At 39.5% G+C, this 18,021-nt stretch overlaps 2 protein-coding genes across 8 annotated transcripts; one reads left to right on the top strand and one right to left on the bottom strand.

Annotated features, from left to right (window-relative positions):
* Nucleotides 1-291: 291 nt before the first annotated feature.
* On the bottom strand, nucleotides 292-10,153 carry LOC116197323 (pre-mRNA-processing protein 40C). Of its 7 annotated transcripts, none has more exons than XM_031527430.1 (16): nucleotides 9,855-10,153; nucleotides 9,465-9,695; nucleotides 6,963-7,244; nucleotides 6,620-6,857; nucleotides 6,374-6,534; nucleotides 5,873-5,913; nucleotides 5,129-5,207; nucleotides 3,768-4,241; nucleotides 3,602-3,685; nucleotides 3,085-3,225; nucleotides 2,896-3,002; nucleotides 2,533-2,656; nucleotides 1,621-1,764; nucleotides 1,384-1,533; nucleotides 1,036-1,158; nucleotides 292-812 (listed from the first exon to the last, which is right to left on the bottom strand). In XM_031527430.1, the coding sequence occupies exons 2-16, from the start codon at nucleotides 9,675-9,677 to the stop codon at nucleotides 489-491; spliced, it is 2,685 nt and encodes an 894-aa protein (XP_031383290.1). In that variant the 5' UTR covers nucleotides 9,678-9,695; nucleotides 9,855-10,153; the 3' UTR covers nucleotides 292-488. The 7 variants fall into 7 exon arrangements, with proteins under 7 accessions (XP_031383290.1, XP_031383291.1, XP_031383286.1 ...); XM_031527431.1 differs by having other exon boundaries at nucleotides 7,002-7,244; XM_031527426.1 differs by having other exon boundaries at nucleotides 6,620-7,244.
* LOC116193850 lies at nucleotides 10,144-15,155 on the top strand. The gene is made up of 8 exons (XM_031522597.1): nucleotides 10,144-10,227; nucleotides 12,041-12,189; nucleotides 12,255-12,345; nucleotides 12,470-12,515; nucleotides 13,040-13,162; nucleotides 13,491-14,014; nucleotides 14,091-14,316; nucleotides 14,416-15,155. The coding sequence occupies exons 1-7, from the start codon at nucleotides 10,144-10,146 to the stop codon at nucleotides 14,241-14,243; spliced, it is 1,170 nt and encodes a 389-aa protein (XP_031378457.1). The 3' UTR covers nucleotides 14,244-14,316; nucleotides 14,416-15,155.
* The last annotated feature ends 2,866 nt before the right edge of the window (nucleotides 15,156-18,021 follow it).

Here is an 18,021-nt window from a genome sequence, read left to right as displayed (position 1 = left end):
GTCGATCAACCTTATCATATTGAATGTAAGATAAGAAAGAGTCCAAGGACTATTCTGAAGATCTGTAGAAAGAGGGCTAACGAAGCTTACGGGCAGCCAATCAGTGGCACCTTTTCTCATCGAACATACCAAGATCGAGCACCCAGGATTTCCTCATGGTAAATCCCACCTAGAACTGAGCACTGATAATAGGTGGTCCAGCAGTACGAAGGAAGCCATCTATTTCAGAACGGCTGATACCGTATTGACCTTGTCATAGTTAGAGAAACAAATATAGTGCTCGTCTAAGGATCTATGGCAATTTGTGATCTATTTATTTTTCCATAAATAATCTGCAACTCTAATGGATAATATACAATATTGCATTCAGAAGGAATGTCAGATAGCAAAATCGAAGCTTGATCATGTCCCGAAATAATTGCATAAAAGCTCAGAGGTCGGGCAATTTTTAGTAAACCCTACATGTCTCCCGCAGAAGAGAACTACATTTATCCCCGATCACGTTTTCTCCTCGAGTCGCTCTGTGATTTCCCTGAATCGCCTAATCCTCTGCCCTTTGGATCAGAAATCCTCTCTTCCCTTTCATTATCATAACCTGACTTCTGCTTCCTCAATAGATCATCCACATGTCGGTGCCACAGGGCTTCTCGCTCTTTTCGGGGCATTTTGTTGTACCTCGGATCGAGTTTAAGGAGGCGCTTCGCAGTGGACCACGAGTTAAGAACGGTTTTCCCATCTTCTGTCTCCTGGGAAGATGCTGCTTCTGGGGTTATAGACTCGGATAGAAGAGCTTTGAACTCGTGGGCACATCTCTGTATAACAAGGCAGAGTCATGGAAGGTGCGACAGATTTCAACATTGAATACAGATCTTTCCAGTTTCCCCTCTCCCCTTTTTTCCCCCCTTTCCATTTTGCTCACTCCCACCGGAAATACTAATGCATTCAATGGAACACAAGAACTGAAATATAAGAGCATAAGATCAAAAGGACAACATATACTTCTTTTGCCACAAGACAGTAATTTGAGAGTAATACCTCATGTAGCATCTTTACATGTTCCCGAAAGAGCTTCTCTGTCTCAGTTGGATCCAAATCCGGATTTGTAGCACGTCGTTGAGGATCCTTCTCCAATTTAGCTCTTGATTCCATCCAAGAAGCCTAAACACGTGATATAAATCAGAATACTACTCATTGACCTCTCTCATGCACCATAAGAAAACATATACCCCAACCATAAGTAGTAGGGCATGTTTAGAAACAAAGCTAGAGGTTTGATCCTAATCTTGCAAGCAATATATATTCTATTTTCAGTGGTGAGCGATGCGCTTACTTATTCAGCAACCTTGTTCTATGTCACGCTATTAAATTGAGCAAATATTTGACTACCTGAGGATCTTTAATCATTTCAACTAACAGAGCTTGAAAAGATGCAACTGCTTCCTTCCTGCGGACTTTCAACCGCACCCTCTCCATTTCTTGCTCTTCCCTCTCTTTCCTTTTCCGCAACTCCCTCTCTCTTTCCTTAAGTTTGTCCTGAAAATGAGTTGAGAAGTGATAGCAGAAATCATTGCCTAATCCGCAAAGAACTTGTCCTTCAAGAATATAGGTAACAAAAAGTACCTGCTCGTCTCGTTTGGCTTTAGCCTCTTGCTCTTCCTTGTGTTGTGCAGCCTTGAGTTCAGCAATGTATTCATTAAATAAGATCTCCCTATCTTCTTGGTTAACCGTTCTATATCTTGGGTCATCTCTTAAATTATCCTTCACCTACAGCATCAAGAAAGAGAAGAAACTCAGATGCTTAATCATAGTAAGGATAAAAGGATGACACACTTCATTACTTCAAGCACTAAACCTCATTTTCCACTCTGTGGACATCAAACCATATATGTGACAAGCTAACCTCAGTAATTGTTCTTAACATATTCTCTGTTTTACTTTTATAAGATGGGCAGGTCTACGGTATAATATTCTTTTATCAGATGTCTTCCCATTTCGTATCTTCACCAACATGTTGACAGAATAAACTGAAGGTCTAATGCCAAGTCTTCCCAAGTCTTGCATCCACTATGAACCCGGGAAGGGAGAGGGGGAGGGGTAAGAAGGAAGGAAAAAAGGGAGCTACATATTGGAAGTTCCTGTTCAGTTGCCATATTAGAAAATCACCACTTGGGTCTACATGCTACTCTAAGAGAACTGAAGCAATACTGTAATTCAAACTCAAAAGCTACGAAGAACATTAAACTGAAAACTCTTCAGTGCTGTAATTCTCAATTGAAAGGTAATCTTCTGATGCATTGGAAGTTATCATTTCATTGTCATGTGAAAGTTACGTAATTAAAATACAGCAAAACTCAGGGGTTAAAGTTGTCTTTCAAGCGAATAAGCAGATCATAAGTTATCAAGATGCAAACATTCAAATGCTCTCGATATGTAATTAAAAAGGTCGATATGTAATTAAAAAGGAGGGGGGGGGGGGGGGGGGGGGGGGGGGGGGGTGATGGAGGAGGAGGAATGCATGCAGTCACACTTTACCCGGTACCAACGAGAATTGACAGTAATATCCCCTTTATCTCGAAGCAAGGACTTAAAACTGGAGGTTGCTGCAGCACGTAATGCTCGAGCCTTTTCTTCAGCAGCTTTTCTTAGAGGCATGACCCTACATCAGAGGGAACACATAACTGATTCAAAAAGAAAAGCATTGACAATGAAGCTACAAGGCTCTGAAAGTGAAAAGGGATGCACAAGTTGCAAATCCAAGAACCTTCATCAGCCTATAAACTATAAAAGCACAATTTTAGAAGGTTGTTCTTTCAATCATTCAAACAAAAGGTCCAAAACCCTATCAACTAGTGACAATCTAAAAAGACATGCATGGCACCAGAAGTAACAAAATACCTCTCGTTCAATAAACTCTCTCGATCTTTACGGTCCAAGGCTTCAAATCGTGGATCATTGCCCCATTTCTTTCTGAAAGTGTGGTAGTCAGTAGAAGCATCAATGCCCTGGAAGATATACAAAAGATAGCTAAGCACCCATAATTCTTGCAAATACAAGATATAGAATAAATCAGTAGCTTTATAAGACCTCTGATGCCTCATCTAGCAGCTGCTTAAATCCTTCAATAGCAGCTTTCTGAGCTGCTTTCTTTTCCTTGCGCTCCTCCTCAGCACGCGTTTTTACGTAGTGCTCAAACAAGGATCTTCTGGCAGAATAACTTGGAATAGCCTGCAACATCAAGTTATCAACTACCTCCAAACAACAAATTAAGAAAATCAAGGAAAATATATACAAAGATAAATGGATAAACAGCTGTCTCCAAATCATTGATTAAGAGAATTCAAGGACAATCATGAGCCTTGTGAAAAAAACAGACAAAAGAATTCACTTTCTCAGCAACTCTAATAACCTATCTCACATTTGAAGCAATGTGAGAATTATGTCAGCCAAACGAGGTTGAATAAACATGCCCATGGATAAGAACCCACCACATATTACTGCTCAGACATAAAAGTTAATATTTCAACAAATAAACCTACACATTACATAGAACAAACTCGAGTAACCTAACTATATAAATCAATGACATTTTAATGCAGTGGACCTTAAAACGTGGGTCAACCACTAGCTTCGGAAGTTCCTTCTCCCATTTTGAAAAAGGTGCTACTCCCCGTTCCTTTAGCATCTCCTGCAAAATACAATCCCAGACATGTTAACTCTCATTGAGATATCTAACCTCATTTTTACGATTATTTGTATGCAACAGGTACCTTAAATTGGCGAATGCACTCCTCTTTTGTTGGTCCACTATCTGCATCCTCAGAATCGGAGGAAGAGTCAGAGAAATTCCCATTTCCATTGGCATCTTTTGGCTTCTCCTTATTGCTTTCACTCTGGACGACCTTCCCAGTTGCTTCATTTGATCTCAACCCATTTGATTCCGAAAGGGTCGTTCCAGGAGAAACCGGAACAGGTGATGAATTACCAGGAGCTCCCGACTCCTGTAACTTTTTTTTAACCAAGTCCAGAGCAGACGAGGATGATGGTGCTGCCACAGTAGAGGCCCTAAGTGATATGGCATCACGACCACCTGTGTTAAGTGCAGGAGCACTCAAATTGATAAAATGAGACCCTTTTTCCTCTGGATTAGCATTAGCTGTCACAACTGGGTTCTCCCTAGACAGACTGTCCTCCTGCTTCTTTCCCAACTCGCTGACCTCTGTCGGGATCTGCCAGCTGCTTATCTGAAATAAATGATAATTCCGCTCATAAGCACCATTATACACATATATTTCTCATTCAAGTGAGCTGACCAACACATGGAACTAGAGTAGATAATTTTCCATTAGGATTATGGAACTGAAAATGTAACAAATGCTTCTCCCCTAATGCACACAAAGGAAAGAGAAAAAGGAAAGCACTGAAAGTAAAAGATCCCAACATCCAGCAGCTCTCTTCATCACAAGAGAACTAGTACCAATGATGAAAAGCAAAAATATATATCGGGGATTACTTTAGTAAGTTCAGCAACATTGTTTCACGCTGTCAAGCACTGAAAGACGAGATGTTGCCATCAGAAATGTTTGACAAATTGTGCAACGGTAACCAAGAAAATTATGAACAAGACCAACAGACCATGGGATAAAAAAGACAAAAAGAAAAAGAAAAGACAACTTCTAATAGTGCATATTTTGCTTCTTTTCGCCGAAAGAATTTTCTTCAAGGAGCGTCACATGAACGTTCTTTGATACAATTTGAACACCTTTATGCAATAAGAAAATCCTCGAAAAAGCCAAAAGGGATTAGACAATTTTGCATGTGCTACAGGAAGAAAGGAGGGGCGGGCAGGGGGGTGGAATCACTTCAAAGGAAATGGCATTAAATTGGGAAAAATGAAGAAGATGTCATGATTTCGGAGATCTTTCAGTTTGGCAAACAGTTCATAGTGAATCTTTTATTCATGTCATAATGCCTCTTAATAAAGCTAATTATGTTCCTGCCAAAAAGAAAAGTAAGCGGAAACATGAGGTTCTGATATAGGAGTAAGAAACAGCCATTCAAGGATTTGTTACTTACAGACAAATTAAAGCCGGCAAAATTGAACAAAACAGAACTAGATAGTATCTGTTACCTTAGTTTTGTTATTGTAGTAATATTTCCTGCCATCATTCATTGTGACGATTTCCCAATCAGAACCAACTACTTTCTCCCTAGACAGAAGAAACAAGTAAATCAGTTCAGTCATTGATCAGAACCACCCTGAAGATATCTCGCTTAGCAGGAAAAAAGAAAAACATAGAAATATGATCCAGAAAAAGTAACTATGCAGATTTTAATCAGCAAAGGTTATCCAGTAAGTACCCAAAACACATCAGTTAACAAAGGAAAATGTCACAACCCCCACCCTCCTCTCTCTCTTTTCTGATAATATGTAAAAACGTCATCGCACCTTTGTTATTTCATATTCTAGTGTAAACTATGGAGTAAAGCAACAATTATCTGATGTAATATATACTGCGAAATTGAATGAAAATAGAGGGCTAACAATTTGAAGAGCAACCCACAATCATTTGGGTCAAATATATATCGTCATCATCATCGATACCTAGTGGGACTGCCCGTGTTCCTTTATTTAGTTATTTAGGATTTCTCTCACTGTACTAGGCCTTGGGCCTCCTTTGTAACAATATATATATATATATATATATATACACACACACATCATCAACCAGATCATCGGTATGATAAGTCAACCTAGAATTTTCCATATGAAGAAATTTTATAACTAAAAGAAAGTAGCACAATCAACTAAAAAGAATTTTCATGCAAAAATGGGAATATTGGTGTTATCAGTATTGTGGAATAGCAAACTTACGTAGAAACAGGAGTTGGTTGCAAGGCAACATCATCCGGCTGCTTGAGTAGACAGAGAAAAGAGGAAATTTTAGTCTTTTGACATCAGTGCTAAAACATATATAATACAACATAAATCCTCCTACCACTCAGGAGAGTAGAACTGAAAATGCAACAGGAACGCATTTCTGCACATATATAAATATAAAAGAAAATAATAATAAAAGGGAAAGAAATCCCATCTACAAAATCAAAAGCTCAACATATTTAGACGACCACCATTCTCCAAGAAAGATATCGAGTGTTCTAAGCATAACTAAGGAGGCCGAATAACTTCAAAAAGAACTTGATGTCCAAAAATGTGAATGAAATGCATTTAAATGTTGATTAGGGCAACTAGATAAAGCAAATAAATATTCTTTGTTATGAATCCATATCTTTTACCTGTACATGGAAAAGTATCACAATATAGAACTCATAAATGTGTATACATCTATAGAGAATTAACAAGATCAATAACCACCTCTCCCTTGAAACCCGCAGGTCTTTCATAAGTTGATTCTCCGGTCAAAGCATTATAGTAATAGACAGTTCCAGACTCAGTCCTGTGAGCTGTCCAGGCATCTAGGTGAGAAGGAGTCTCTCCATCTTTTGTGTTGATATCATTGACATGTTTATTGTGATCTGAAAATGCCAATAAAAGAATGACATTAGTCCCTTCTCATGAGGAGTAACTGCTAAGTTAGAGAATCACAAAATTTGGGCTCACCAACTGGAGGAGGATTTTTTTCTGCCTGCGTGTTCGAATTACCAGTAAACTGATTGCCTGGAGCAGAAGACAAAGTTACTCCACTGGTTGGTCCCAATGGAGTAATAACAGGTGGTCTTGGGACTGGCAATTGTATAGGTTGAGGCATACCATGTGCTGGAAAGGGGAAGGGACCAGGAAAGACGGCAGGATATTGCATAAAAGGTGGCCTTGCCATACCACTCATCTGAGGAGGAGGCTGCAACCATAGTCCTTGAGGATTAGCTGCAATAGGAGGTAAAGAAGGATAGGGAGAATATACTTGCTGCTGAACAGCTGGAGTAGACGAAACAGGGCCACCTGCCATATTGGGTCTCACAGAAGAGGAAGAATCAGATGCTACCGAAGGAAAGGTTGCACTAGAGGTTGATACTGGTGCTGACGAGGCTAATCCAGGAGGACCAAGTGGCCCAGTTGGACCCAGCATTCCACGAGGTGCAGCAAATGGTTGGGGACCTGATGGCCAGAGAGGTGTTGTGCCCATAAAAGAAGTCAAGGGCATGGGTGCTGCAGTGCTTTGAGGAGGACCAGGCAATGCTTCTGGCTTAGAACTACTAATATCATGTGGAATAGTGCTTGATGAATTCTGCAAATAAATTGAAAATATAAAAAACCTATGAGCACATATTTGTTGAAGGAAAAAAGCGGCAGAAATGAGGTCACAGAAAAATGGCATCTTCCATAACCAACAAGGGCTAAGCAACGAAGAAATCTTTGCCCAGCCAAATGCCAAGGCTATTATTTTCATCTCATGAAATACCACAACTTAGTATCTCAAAATATAAATGAAGGTCAAGCATAATAAGATAGGCTTTTTCATATGTTCGTATTTGAACGCTCTCAGATGAGGCCTATTCTCCCTAATTTCCTAAATGCAATGGATTGGCCACACAGTGAGGAGAAGAGTATACAAGCATCAATCTTCCTTTCAATGAAGTAATGTCTGCTCATCTTCAAAGGCAAATACAAGGATATTCTACTATGTTTCTTATTAGCTCTAAAACATATTCTGGTTTCATTAAATCTAATTTTTTGAGTTAGCCAGTTCTTTCATGGTCAGTTTCGAATGTTTTTATTTTTTTAGGCATTAGACCATCATTTTGTGCTATCGATAGGATTTTTCACCTTTCTACAAAAGAGGAGCATATCTAGACGAAGTTAGGTGGCCGTATTAAAATCCATGCATCACATAGACATTTCGGTAAAGATATCATCTCCTTCCTTTTGACAATTTACATAAGGTCCATGACATACAAAACCACCTATAAAGTGTCTAATTTGGAACCGGAAAGTAAATCAATAGGACCATTACCGAGCTATGTTTCAATGGTTTGGTAGGAATACCATGGCCTATTTCAGGGACTGTGTAGGAAAAAGGATTGCTAGAGGGTGCTGGAGGTGGAACATTACCTCAACTATGAAACATTGTCAGATGTTCCTGACAATTCATCAACAAAAAGTTCCTGATATACTGTGTCATCACTATACCAAACTATCACTTCTAGCAACACAACTACCACTCTTTCCTAGCATGGTAGTTGTCCTGCCTGGCATCTTTCTATTGTTACATAACAATGCCTCAATCAAGCAACACTAACAGCATGTTTGGATTGAGGTTTATGAGAGGTTATGGAGGGATAGCTTATGGATGGATAAAGGTATCCCGTGTTTGGCCAAAAAAAAAAAAGAAAAAGTTATAAGGTTATGGAAGGTTATGAAGGATAACCCACCACAACCCTCCAGAGGTCCATTTTTCATGCCACTAATTTGTTGGGTTATGGAGGGATAAGCTGCGAAAAGACATCTGTATCCCTCCTATATTCAGAAAATTAGGGATAAACTGCGAAAAGACATCTGTACCCCTCCTCTATTCAGAAAATTGCAAAAGCTCCAAAACTCTCCAAAATTGCAAAACTCTTCCCCGCCCCCTAGTAAAGTCCCACCTCTCTCTCTCTCTCTCTCTCTCTCTCTCTCTCTCTCTCTCTCGCACACACACATTCTTGACTGTTTACAAATAGAACAACAACATACAACCCCCCAAATCTCTCCAAAATCAAACGAATCCACCACACGATATTCCAAAACCTGCGAATACCTCTGCCCCTCGGTGTGGGATTATATTTCCAAACACAACGGCGATGATCGAGTGGAAGGTGCAGTTAATTCAATCTAAGGCCATTTTTAGTACAAAAGTCGCTTACAATCTATCTCTTTTGGTTAAATATATAATGATATAAACGGGCCGGTTTTCTTCCAAGTTCAAGAAGGAAGAACATTGATTATATTCATATCATGATATGCTCTCTATTCTTTAAAGTCGATCACCTAATTGATGGCTCTGCCAATTATCTATATCTCGATATTCCCTAGCCCCAGAACTTCCAAGTTATGAAGTCAAAAATTTATCATAATGATTCATGAAAAGGGGTATAATGGTCAAATAATATACTTATAACTTTCCACCTTATCCCTTCCGAATACTATCCAACTATGGATGGAGGGTTAAGAAAATCCCCTCATAAAACACCCCACCTCGATAACCCGTCCCACCCCACCCCTCCATGACCCGTCCCACCCAACCCCATTATCCAAACAAAGTGTAAAAGCATCTACTAATGAGTCGGGATTAATTGGATAATATATCTTTTACAGTACAGTTGGTTGAGATAATTAAACTTGATCTACAATGAGGATTCTTACTCAGATAATTAGATATGGGGAAGCTGAATTCTGCACCGGAGCAGGACTTTCCTAAGATTATTAATCTACACGAAATTTTACATCAGGAGTTGAAAAGTCCACTCACCGTTGCCGGAGATGCAGCATTGGCATTTGCAAGCACGCCGTAAGAGAAAGAAGGAGCGGGAGCAGCAGAGACCAACGAATTAGCGAAGTTTGTCTGGGTATTATTTTCGGCTGTCGAACCATTCATGCTGCCGGGCGAGTCCCTCGAAGCAGCAGGAGCAGTCGCCTGGCCGCTGCCACTCGGTGGCGGAGCTTGGGCCGCAGCTGGCTGCATTCTCTCCCGCACAATACACTGCATTTTTCACCAAAAAGAGAAAAACAGAGAGAGACCGAGTCGATATCAGACACCAATTTCGATCCGCGTGACAAGAATCTAGCAGTCAGTGCGCAAAATTGAGCTCTGCGGAACTGATGGGTGAGGTGAGAACTAAAGCGGAGGAGAGGAGAGTACCTGCGTTTCTCCTCAGACGCGATATCGCATGGAGAGAGCTCCGATCGAGTGGTGAGGTTTGCGCTCCAGCTACGGCGTGCTCCGGGTTTAAGCGTCCTCGAAGCTTGAAAGGAGCAACCGAACCCTAATTGAACCTTCCGCGCCCAGAAAACACAGTCGAACCACCTTTCGCACGCAGACCTCTCCAGTTCTGAATTCGATTCGACTATCAGCAGCATATCGGCATGGTATGGAATTATAATTACTAGCTAGAGCTCGTTAGTAATCGGACGGACTCACGCGCGCAATAATGGAGCAAATGTGCTCCATGGCTCTATCAGAGGAGCTCGGCTTCCTCCGTCCGCTTACAGTTGGACTTTTCATCATCCTCGTGGTGGGCCACAGATCAGGCCCAATGGGCTTCCTCTGTTTCCTAACTTGGGCCTGGTTTCTTTCTAATTGGGCATCAGCGAGGAGATTTGCGACTCCAACTCCGTGCGGAAGATTCTCCGTCTGATTCACTCATTCATTGCAAATGAATCAAAGATTTTTTAGTCCGTTTGATTTCGCAATCTGATTTTAAAATTTTAACTCTAATTTTAACTCTACTCACTATACAACAAAAATTAACAACACAATTATTACTTTTTCATTTTTCTTCAAAATTTTTAACCATTCAATTCAATTTTTAATAATAAATTCTCTCAATTATTTATTATTTTTTCACAATTCAACAATACAATAATTACTTTTTTTCAACTATTCATCTACTTTTCCACACTTTTTCTCATAATTCAACATCACAATCATTACAAATCAATTAAAATCAAAACTCAACTCAACTAAACTATAAAATCAAACATACTATAAGGATTTCCTGACTCGGGCCTCTGAATTCAGTATCTTCGTCAACAAGACGCAAGTGAATCACTTGTAGTTTGGACCCGAATTTTGTAGTCCTAAAAATTATAATATGTAAATATATACACAGATATGAGTGTATATATAAATATAGATATATTTCGCGTGGAATAACACAAAATATATTTATCTAGAAAAAAAATTATTTTTAAAAAATTTTGATAAACACAAAATATACTATGCGTATAACATAAAATAACCATATTTTTTTCGGTGGCTTGTACTTTTTTTCGGTGAATAACTTCGATAACCCTATTTTGATTGATTAGAAGAATTTCGCACCCTCCGTTTTCTTTTCATCCTCCCCGCGAGAATCAGGCTGGGCCGGGTCCCGCCATGCGTGGGGCCAACCAGGCCCAATGGGCTCCCCCGATTCCTGACTCAGGCCTAGTTTCTCTCTCATTGGGCCTTGGAGAAGAGAATCGCGAGACCAGACCGTGCGCGGAAGATTCTTCGTCCGGTCCGTCCGATATATGCTAAGCGAGAATCAAAGATATCAGTAGATTTCCCTAAGGGCATGTTTGGTTCAGGGGATTTGATCAGACAGGGATTAGCTATTCCATACGTAATAGCTAATCTGGCGTTTGGTTCGCATGATTGCGGAATAAGTATTCTGACCGGGCTGACTTACCCGGTTTACATGAGGATTAACTAAGCCCCCCAGCATGGTCCGGATTAGCAGAGCCGGATCCGAAAATGGACGCGAAAAGACAAAAATACCCTCGTCTTCTTCAAGTAATTACAATCTCATGCCATCCCATAAAAGAGCTGCAGAGGTCGACATTTCCCCCTTTCGTCTGAACATTCGAAACCCTAGCAGAGTAGAAGCCGTCAATTTCTCATCCAAGAAACGCGTTTTGGCAGTTGATTCGATCGTCTCGTAGAGGAAAAGAGTTGCGGTGTTGATCTCCGCCACTCCACTGCCGGTTGGAAAGTCGAAGGAGAGAAGCTTGCTGGCGGACGTCCCTTGATCCGAAGAAGGTAGAGTTCAAATCTCGGCTAATTTTGATGTTTACCTCAGTCGAAATTTCGATCTTTGAGACGAGCTCTAGTGAGGCTTAATGAGATTCATGGAAGATTCGAGCTTAATCGTCTGAGGATCGGGATTCACTTGTTTATTTACGAAAAGGGTTGCTTTCTCCGTGACTCAATCGTCTCTGGTGAGGCTTTCTCAATCTGCTATTTTCTGGGAAAATTGCCCCTTTCTCTTGAAAGTTCATGGCTTAATCGCTTACAACTTTTATGATTTTATTTTTTCCCCTCTTTTATTCCTTGTGAACTCCCAGAAGAAACCAAAGGCTGACACTGAACCTAATCAGGAGAAGAAAAAGGTACCCGAAGCAGAAGCAGTAGCGAAAGATGAACTTAGCGTGAGCTTGTTGAATATACGGGTTGGCCTTATTCGGAAAGCTTGGAAACATCCATCTGCAGACAGGTAGATATGATAGATATCTTTCTTGAAGTTCCTGATAAATCTTATTTTTCATTTGATCGGTGCAGTTTGCTGGTTGAGGAGATTGATATTGGAGAAACTAAGGCGCGTCAAGTTGTCAGTGGTTTGGCAAAGTATTGTAGTCCTGATAGCTTGACGGTACTCCTTTGGCTTTCTTCCTCCCAAGTCAATAATTAATCAACGAATTATCTTTCCCCTATATTCTTACTAGGATGTCCTTTACTTCTTTTCATTTGCAGAATCGTCGTGTAGTGCTGGTTAGAAACGTGAAACCAAGAAAACTGAGAGATGTTCTGTCGGAAGGACTGGTAAAATCTATTTCAGAAATCTTAACTAAACTTTGCTTTACTCTTATCCTACTATTCTTTGTAGCTGTAATTTGAAATTTTTATTTCGTGAACTGTTACCTTCTTAAAGTGGTCCACCTGAATTTTAAATAAACAATGATTGTTGGTAGCATTTTATGCTGTGATTCTGGTTTTGTATCTTAATATTGCCTCTATTGTTTGCTTCCAGAAAATTTTTACACCTTGCTTCCGAGTTTGAGTCGATGCGTCTCTGTAACTTCTTAGACCTTCATGTATAATTGAATCTCATTGATTTTTGCAACCGTCTTTCATTAGAGCTGTGAATTATGTCACTACAGATGAAGAGAAGTATCAACATCGGAATGAAATGTGGAATTTTTTTTTTGAAACTAGTTCGGATTTGTGGAACTTTTATATTTCGAAGTTTGCTCTATTAATGAATGCTGGAACTTTTCTATTCTGGGATTGTATTTTCTTGGAAGAATTCCTTCACTCGCTTCACTTTTCGATGTTCATTTTTGCAGGAGAAGCCTCTGCTAGCCAAGCCATTTCCCTCCCTGTCCCAGTTCCTGACTCTTTTTTCTACAGAGAGGACCTCCAATCGATCCCTCTCCAAGTCGACAACTTCATCCTCAGCTTTATCCTAGGTATTTTGTCGACAATGTCAGCTAGTTCCTTCCATTTTGATTTATGTTCCTTCTGCACATTTTTAGAATTATCAAATTCTGCCAAGGATATGTATTTGTTGATTCAGTTTATATGTGTTTGCTGATTGAACTGGGATATGTATTTGTTGATTCAACTCGTACTGTTTTGCTGATTGTGCTTACTGATAGAAGTTGTAATATGACTTTGCTGATTCAATAATGGATATGTGAGTTGTTTGCTAGTTATGTTGTAGTGTTATCTTACATAGTTGATTTGAAAATACATGGGTTTTGACTGAGGCTCTTCTTATACGACTACACTTTGCAGTTACGGATCAGTTGAGTTTGCAGAGTAAGAGAAAGAAGAGGAAAGTCGTTGCTCTAACTTTCTGTATTCAAATGTGTACTATAATAAGGGGTTTGATGGGAATAATGTTAGAATTAGCTGCTCTATATGGTCCTAAACCAAGCAGTAGGTCGTACGAGTTAAAATATTATAGGAAGAGGGATCATATTAGGAGGCTTGTGTATGCGGATGACATTACTTGTACTGAACAACTAAGAATGGATAGGAATGCATTTTTCAAATTGTGTCATATGCTTCAAGAAATTGGGGGTCTGAAAAATACAAGAAATATGCATGTTGATGAACAAGTTGCAATGTTTTTATATGTATTGGCCCATCATTTTAAGAATCGAGTCATTAAACACCAGTTTAGTAGATCGGGTGAAATTGTAAGCCGATATTTCCACAATGTTCTCAAAGCCACTTTACGTCTACAAGCTCATTTGTATAAGAAGCCCCAACCAATAGCTGGTAATTCAGAGGACCAACGATGGAAGTGGTTTAAGGTACCTAAACAAAAGTCAAATTTTGTAAATTTAGGGAGCTAATATGGTGCTAACATTACATTTTGGTTCAATGTAGAATTGTCTAGGTGCTCTAGACGGGACGTATATCAAAATCAGAGTGCCCGAGGTTGATAAGCCTAGATACAGAACTCGTAAAGGTGACATAGCAACCAATGTGTTAGGAGTTTGTACTCCAGATATGCAATTCGCATATGTCCTTCCTGGATAGGAGGGTTCTGTAGCTGATAGGAAGGTATTACGGGATGCTATTTCTAGGGAACGTGGACTTAGGGTGCCAACTGGTGAGTATAATAATTTTTTGACATTCTTAATATTAAAAATGAAAAGCTTAATAACATACAAAGTAATCTAGGTTTTTTTTGCCCTCTTTTTGAATATAGGTTGTTATTATCTCGTTGATGCTGGTTATACAAACTGTGAGGGCTTTTTGGCACCCTTTAGAGGTCAAAGGTATCACCTCAATGAGTGGCGTCAAGGACATTGACCGAGAAATGATGAGGAGCTTTTCAATTTGAGACATGCCTCTACTCGTAATGTTATTGAAAAGTGTTTCGGCTTGCTTAAGATTCGATGGGCGATTCTTAGAAGTTCGTCATTTTATCCTGTTAGGGTTCACAATAGAATTATAATTGCTTGTTGCCTATTACATAATTTCATTAGGAGAGAGATGGCTTTTGATCCTATGGAAGACCAACTGAATGAAATGGATGTTGACAACCCTAATAAGGATGATGATCATATTTCTGATATTCAAACATCAAATGTTTGGAGTAATTGGAGGAAAGAGTTGGCAACTGAGATGTTTAATGAATGGAACTCATCCACTACTTAAATAGATGTTGTGATTGGGAATTGTAATGTAAACTTTGAGTTGTTTTTTCATCAACTACTTAGATAGATTTGCTTGGTATTGTAAGTTGTATTGTCATTGCTTTCTGAAGACAATGTTATGAATCTATTTCAATGCACTTTCGGTTTGATTTTCTGAAAGTCTTATGTGCCATATTATATGTAGATATGTATCCTTTTTGCATATATTCGGTTAAATACATGTTCTTATTGCCATTTCATATATGTGTTATTGGTATAGAAAATGGAAGGTAATTTTGCTTCTGTTACTTCCCAGGTGAGCAAGAGTGGCAAAAGGAAATGGACATTAGTTGAGGATGCAGTCATCGTCTCTTGCATGATTGACTTACGGAATATGGGCACCCACAATGCTGACACAGGGTTTAAGTCTGGCTACTTGCCAGAACTTGAGAAAATGCTATTGGAAAAGCTCCCGAATTGTGGTATCAAGGCGAGACCTCACATTGAATCTCGATTGAAGACATTGAAGAGGGAATGGGCTATCGTGTATGATATGATGCTTAATACAAGTGGCTTTGGATGGGACTCAACACGGAAGATGGTCACGGCGGAAGACGATGTCTGGGAGACTTATGTAGCGGTAATAAAGACATCATCTATTTATTTCGATACTCTATCGTTATGTTTATATATAATATCACTAACACTCTATTCTTTATGTTTTTAGACTCACAAAGAAGCTGCTCCATTTAGAATGAGAAGTTTTCCCCATTTCAAAGAATTATCTATGATATATGCGAAGGATTGAGCTACTAGAAAAGATGCTCAAGCTGTTGAAGATATTCTGCAAGAGCTCGAGATTGAAGATTTAACTGGAGTAGCCGAAGAAGCGGATGTGAATCATTTAAACCCAAATGAATCTGCTAATGGCAATGCCAATACCCCTACATCGGGAGATGTTTCGCGTGCTTATCAACCACCTACAGATGCAACGGCAAGTGCTTCTTCGGGAAAAAAAAGAAAAAGCATGAATCTAACTTCTCCACAATTTCTCAAAGCTTGAATACAATGGCAACCGAAATGAAAGAAGCTTGCATGATGATCTCACAAAGTGTTCACTCGGACATTTATCGAGAGAAGTTCCTTAAACTTCCGAGAGCTCTTCATAATGTTGATAGTCTGACTTCAGCACAAGATCGCATGGCTATTCAAAAGTTCAGTAACCATCCGAATTATATTCTACTTTTCTTTGGTACTGAGCCAGAATATCGCTTGGAAATGGTGCAGGATTTCCTTGCGAATCGAGCCTCGCCTTCTACGTCTATGTAGACGACGAGCTCGTCGGGAGTGGCGAGTATCGGCCCAAGAAGAAGATTGCGATCAACAGGGCCGCTAAGAATGCCTTGGAAAAATTGGAGATCTTCGTATTTTGAAGTTGAAGAACAGTTCTGTCGCGGATGGGTCATGATCATCGTCAACGATTATCAACTAATCCTGCTTAGATTGGATTAAGGTCGCTTTTTTTATTTGTTTAAATTATGTTTAATTATGTATGGATGTTTAGCTCATTTCGAAATTCGCACCCGTCCAAATACAAATCGAAATTGCGCCGCAGAAGTTGTTGATTATCAAAACTATTGGACTTAACTACGACCGATGCAATTTCTTTTGGTTAAGACAGCAGAAAAGTTCATTTTAAGTCGGGTATTACATGGATAATAAATTAATCGTCTATATAGTGAGGCCTGCAAGTTGGAGGACGATATGTAAACTGATCTTTCGACATTCTAATATTAGCATATGTAAACTCTGTTTATATTTTTTTTATTATAAAAATAGATAATTATGCTTATTACATTATTAAAATAATTAATTTTATTAATAAACATAATTTTTAGTAATTTAATTTAATTTTTAAATTTTTAGAATTACCTTTCCTTATATTTTTTAAAATTTTTATTTTTTATTAATTATAAAAATTTTCATTAAAGTTATCTATTTATCTTATAAAACCCATTATATTTATATGAAGGACATTTCTGTCTTTTTATCCTATTCCTGTTCTTTCTATTCCTTATTCAACTCAGCCAAACATCATAATTATAATTCTATTTCCTGTCTATTCCCTCCAACCAAACACAAAAATTTCATCAGAATTTCCATTCTATTCCCTGTCTATTCTAATCCATGTCTATTCTATTCATTGTCTATTCTAATTCTGCGAACCAAACGTGCCCTAACTGATTAGAGAATATTTGACGCACACTGAATAGAAAACATTTAGTTGATATAAACGAATTAGGAAATCTTTACTCTAGATTTTTAAAATATCACGATTAATTTCCTTTTTTATTCATTCCAACCGTTAGATAAGTGGGTTCGGAACTTGCATAAAACAGGAAATTGCGATATATTAATATATACTCTCCTACATGATCGCACTCACATTCCATAGTATCAACATTAATTCTTCCTTTCCTTTCATTTCTTCATCGCATTACCAACTCTGAGTTTCAAGCCATGGTAGTAATTTGAATTCCGACGAAGAGGTGCTATCGCAATGGAGTTAAGGAACCCGAGGCAGTGCTGGGTCCAGAGAGAAAGAAGCAGAAGCGGGTGGACGTCATGGGTTTGAGAGCGTCGTCGAGTCTCGAGAAACAGAGACCGGAGGCTGCAATGGATAATTTGAAGCATAAGCGGGTGGACGTCATGGGTTTGAGAGCGTCGTCGAGTCTCGAGAAACAGAGACCGGAGGCTGCAATGGATAATCTGAAGCAGAAGCGGGTCGACGTCATGGGTTTGAGAGCGTCGTCGAGTCTCGAGAAACAGAGACCGGAGGCTGCAATTGATAATTTGAAGCAGAAGCGGGTCGACGTCATGGGTTTGAGAGCGTCGTCGAGTCTCGAGAAACAGAGACCGGAGGCTGCAATTGATAATCTGAAGCAGAAGCGGGTCGACGTCATGGGTTTGAGAGCGTCGTCGAGTCTCGAGAAACAGAGACCGGAGGCTGCAATGGATAATCTGAAGCAGAAGCGGGTCGACGTCATGGGTTTGAGAGCGTCGTCGAGTCTCGAGAAACAGAGACCGGAGGCTGCAATGGATAATCTGAAGCAGAAGCGGGTCGACGTCATGGGTTTGAGAGCGTCGTCGAGTCTCGAGAAACAGAGACCGGAGGC

Source organism: Punica granatum, chromosome 2 (assembly GCF_007655135.1).
Source record: "Punica granatum isolate Tunisia-2019 chromosome 2, ASM765513v2, whole genome shotgun sequence".
Taxonomy (NCBI): domain Eukaryota; kingdom Viridiplantae; phylum Streptophyta; class Magnoliopsida; order Myrtales; family Lythraceae; genus Punica; species Punica granatum.
The sequence above is the reverse complement of the archived record's forward strand: the minus strand, read 5'-3'. Positions and strand labels throughout refer to the sequence as shown.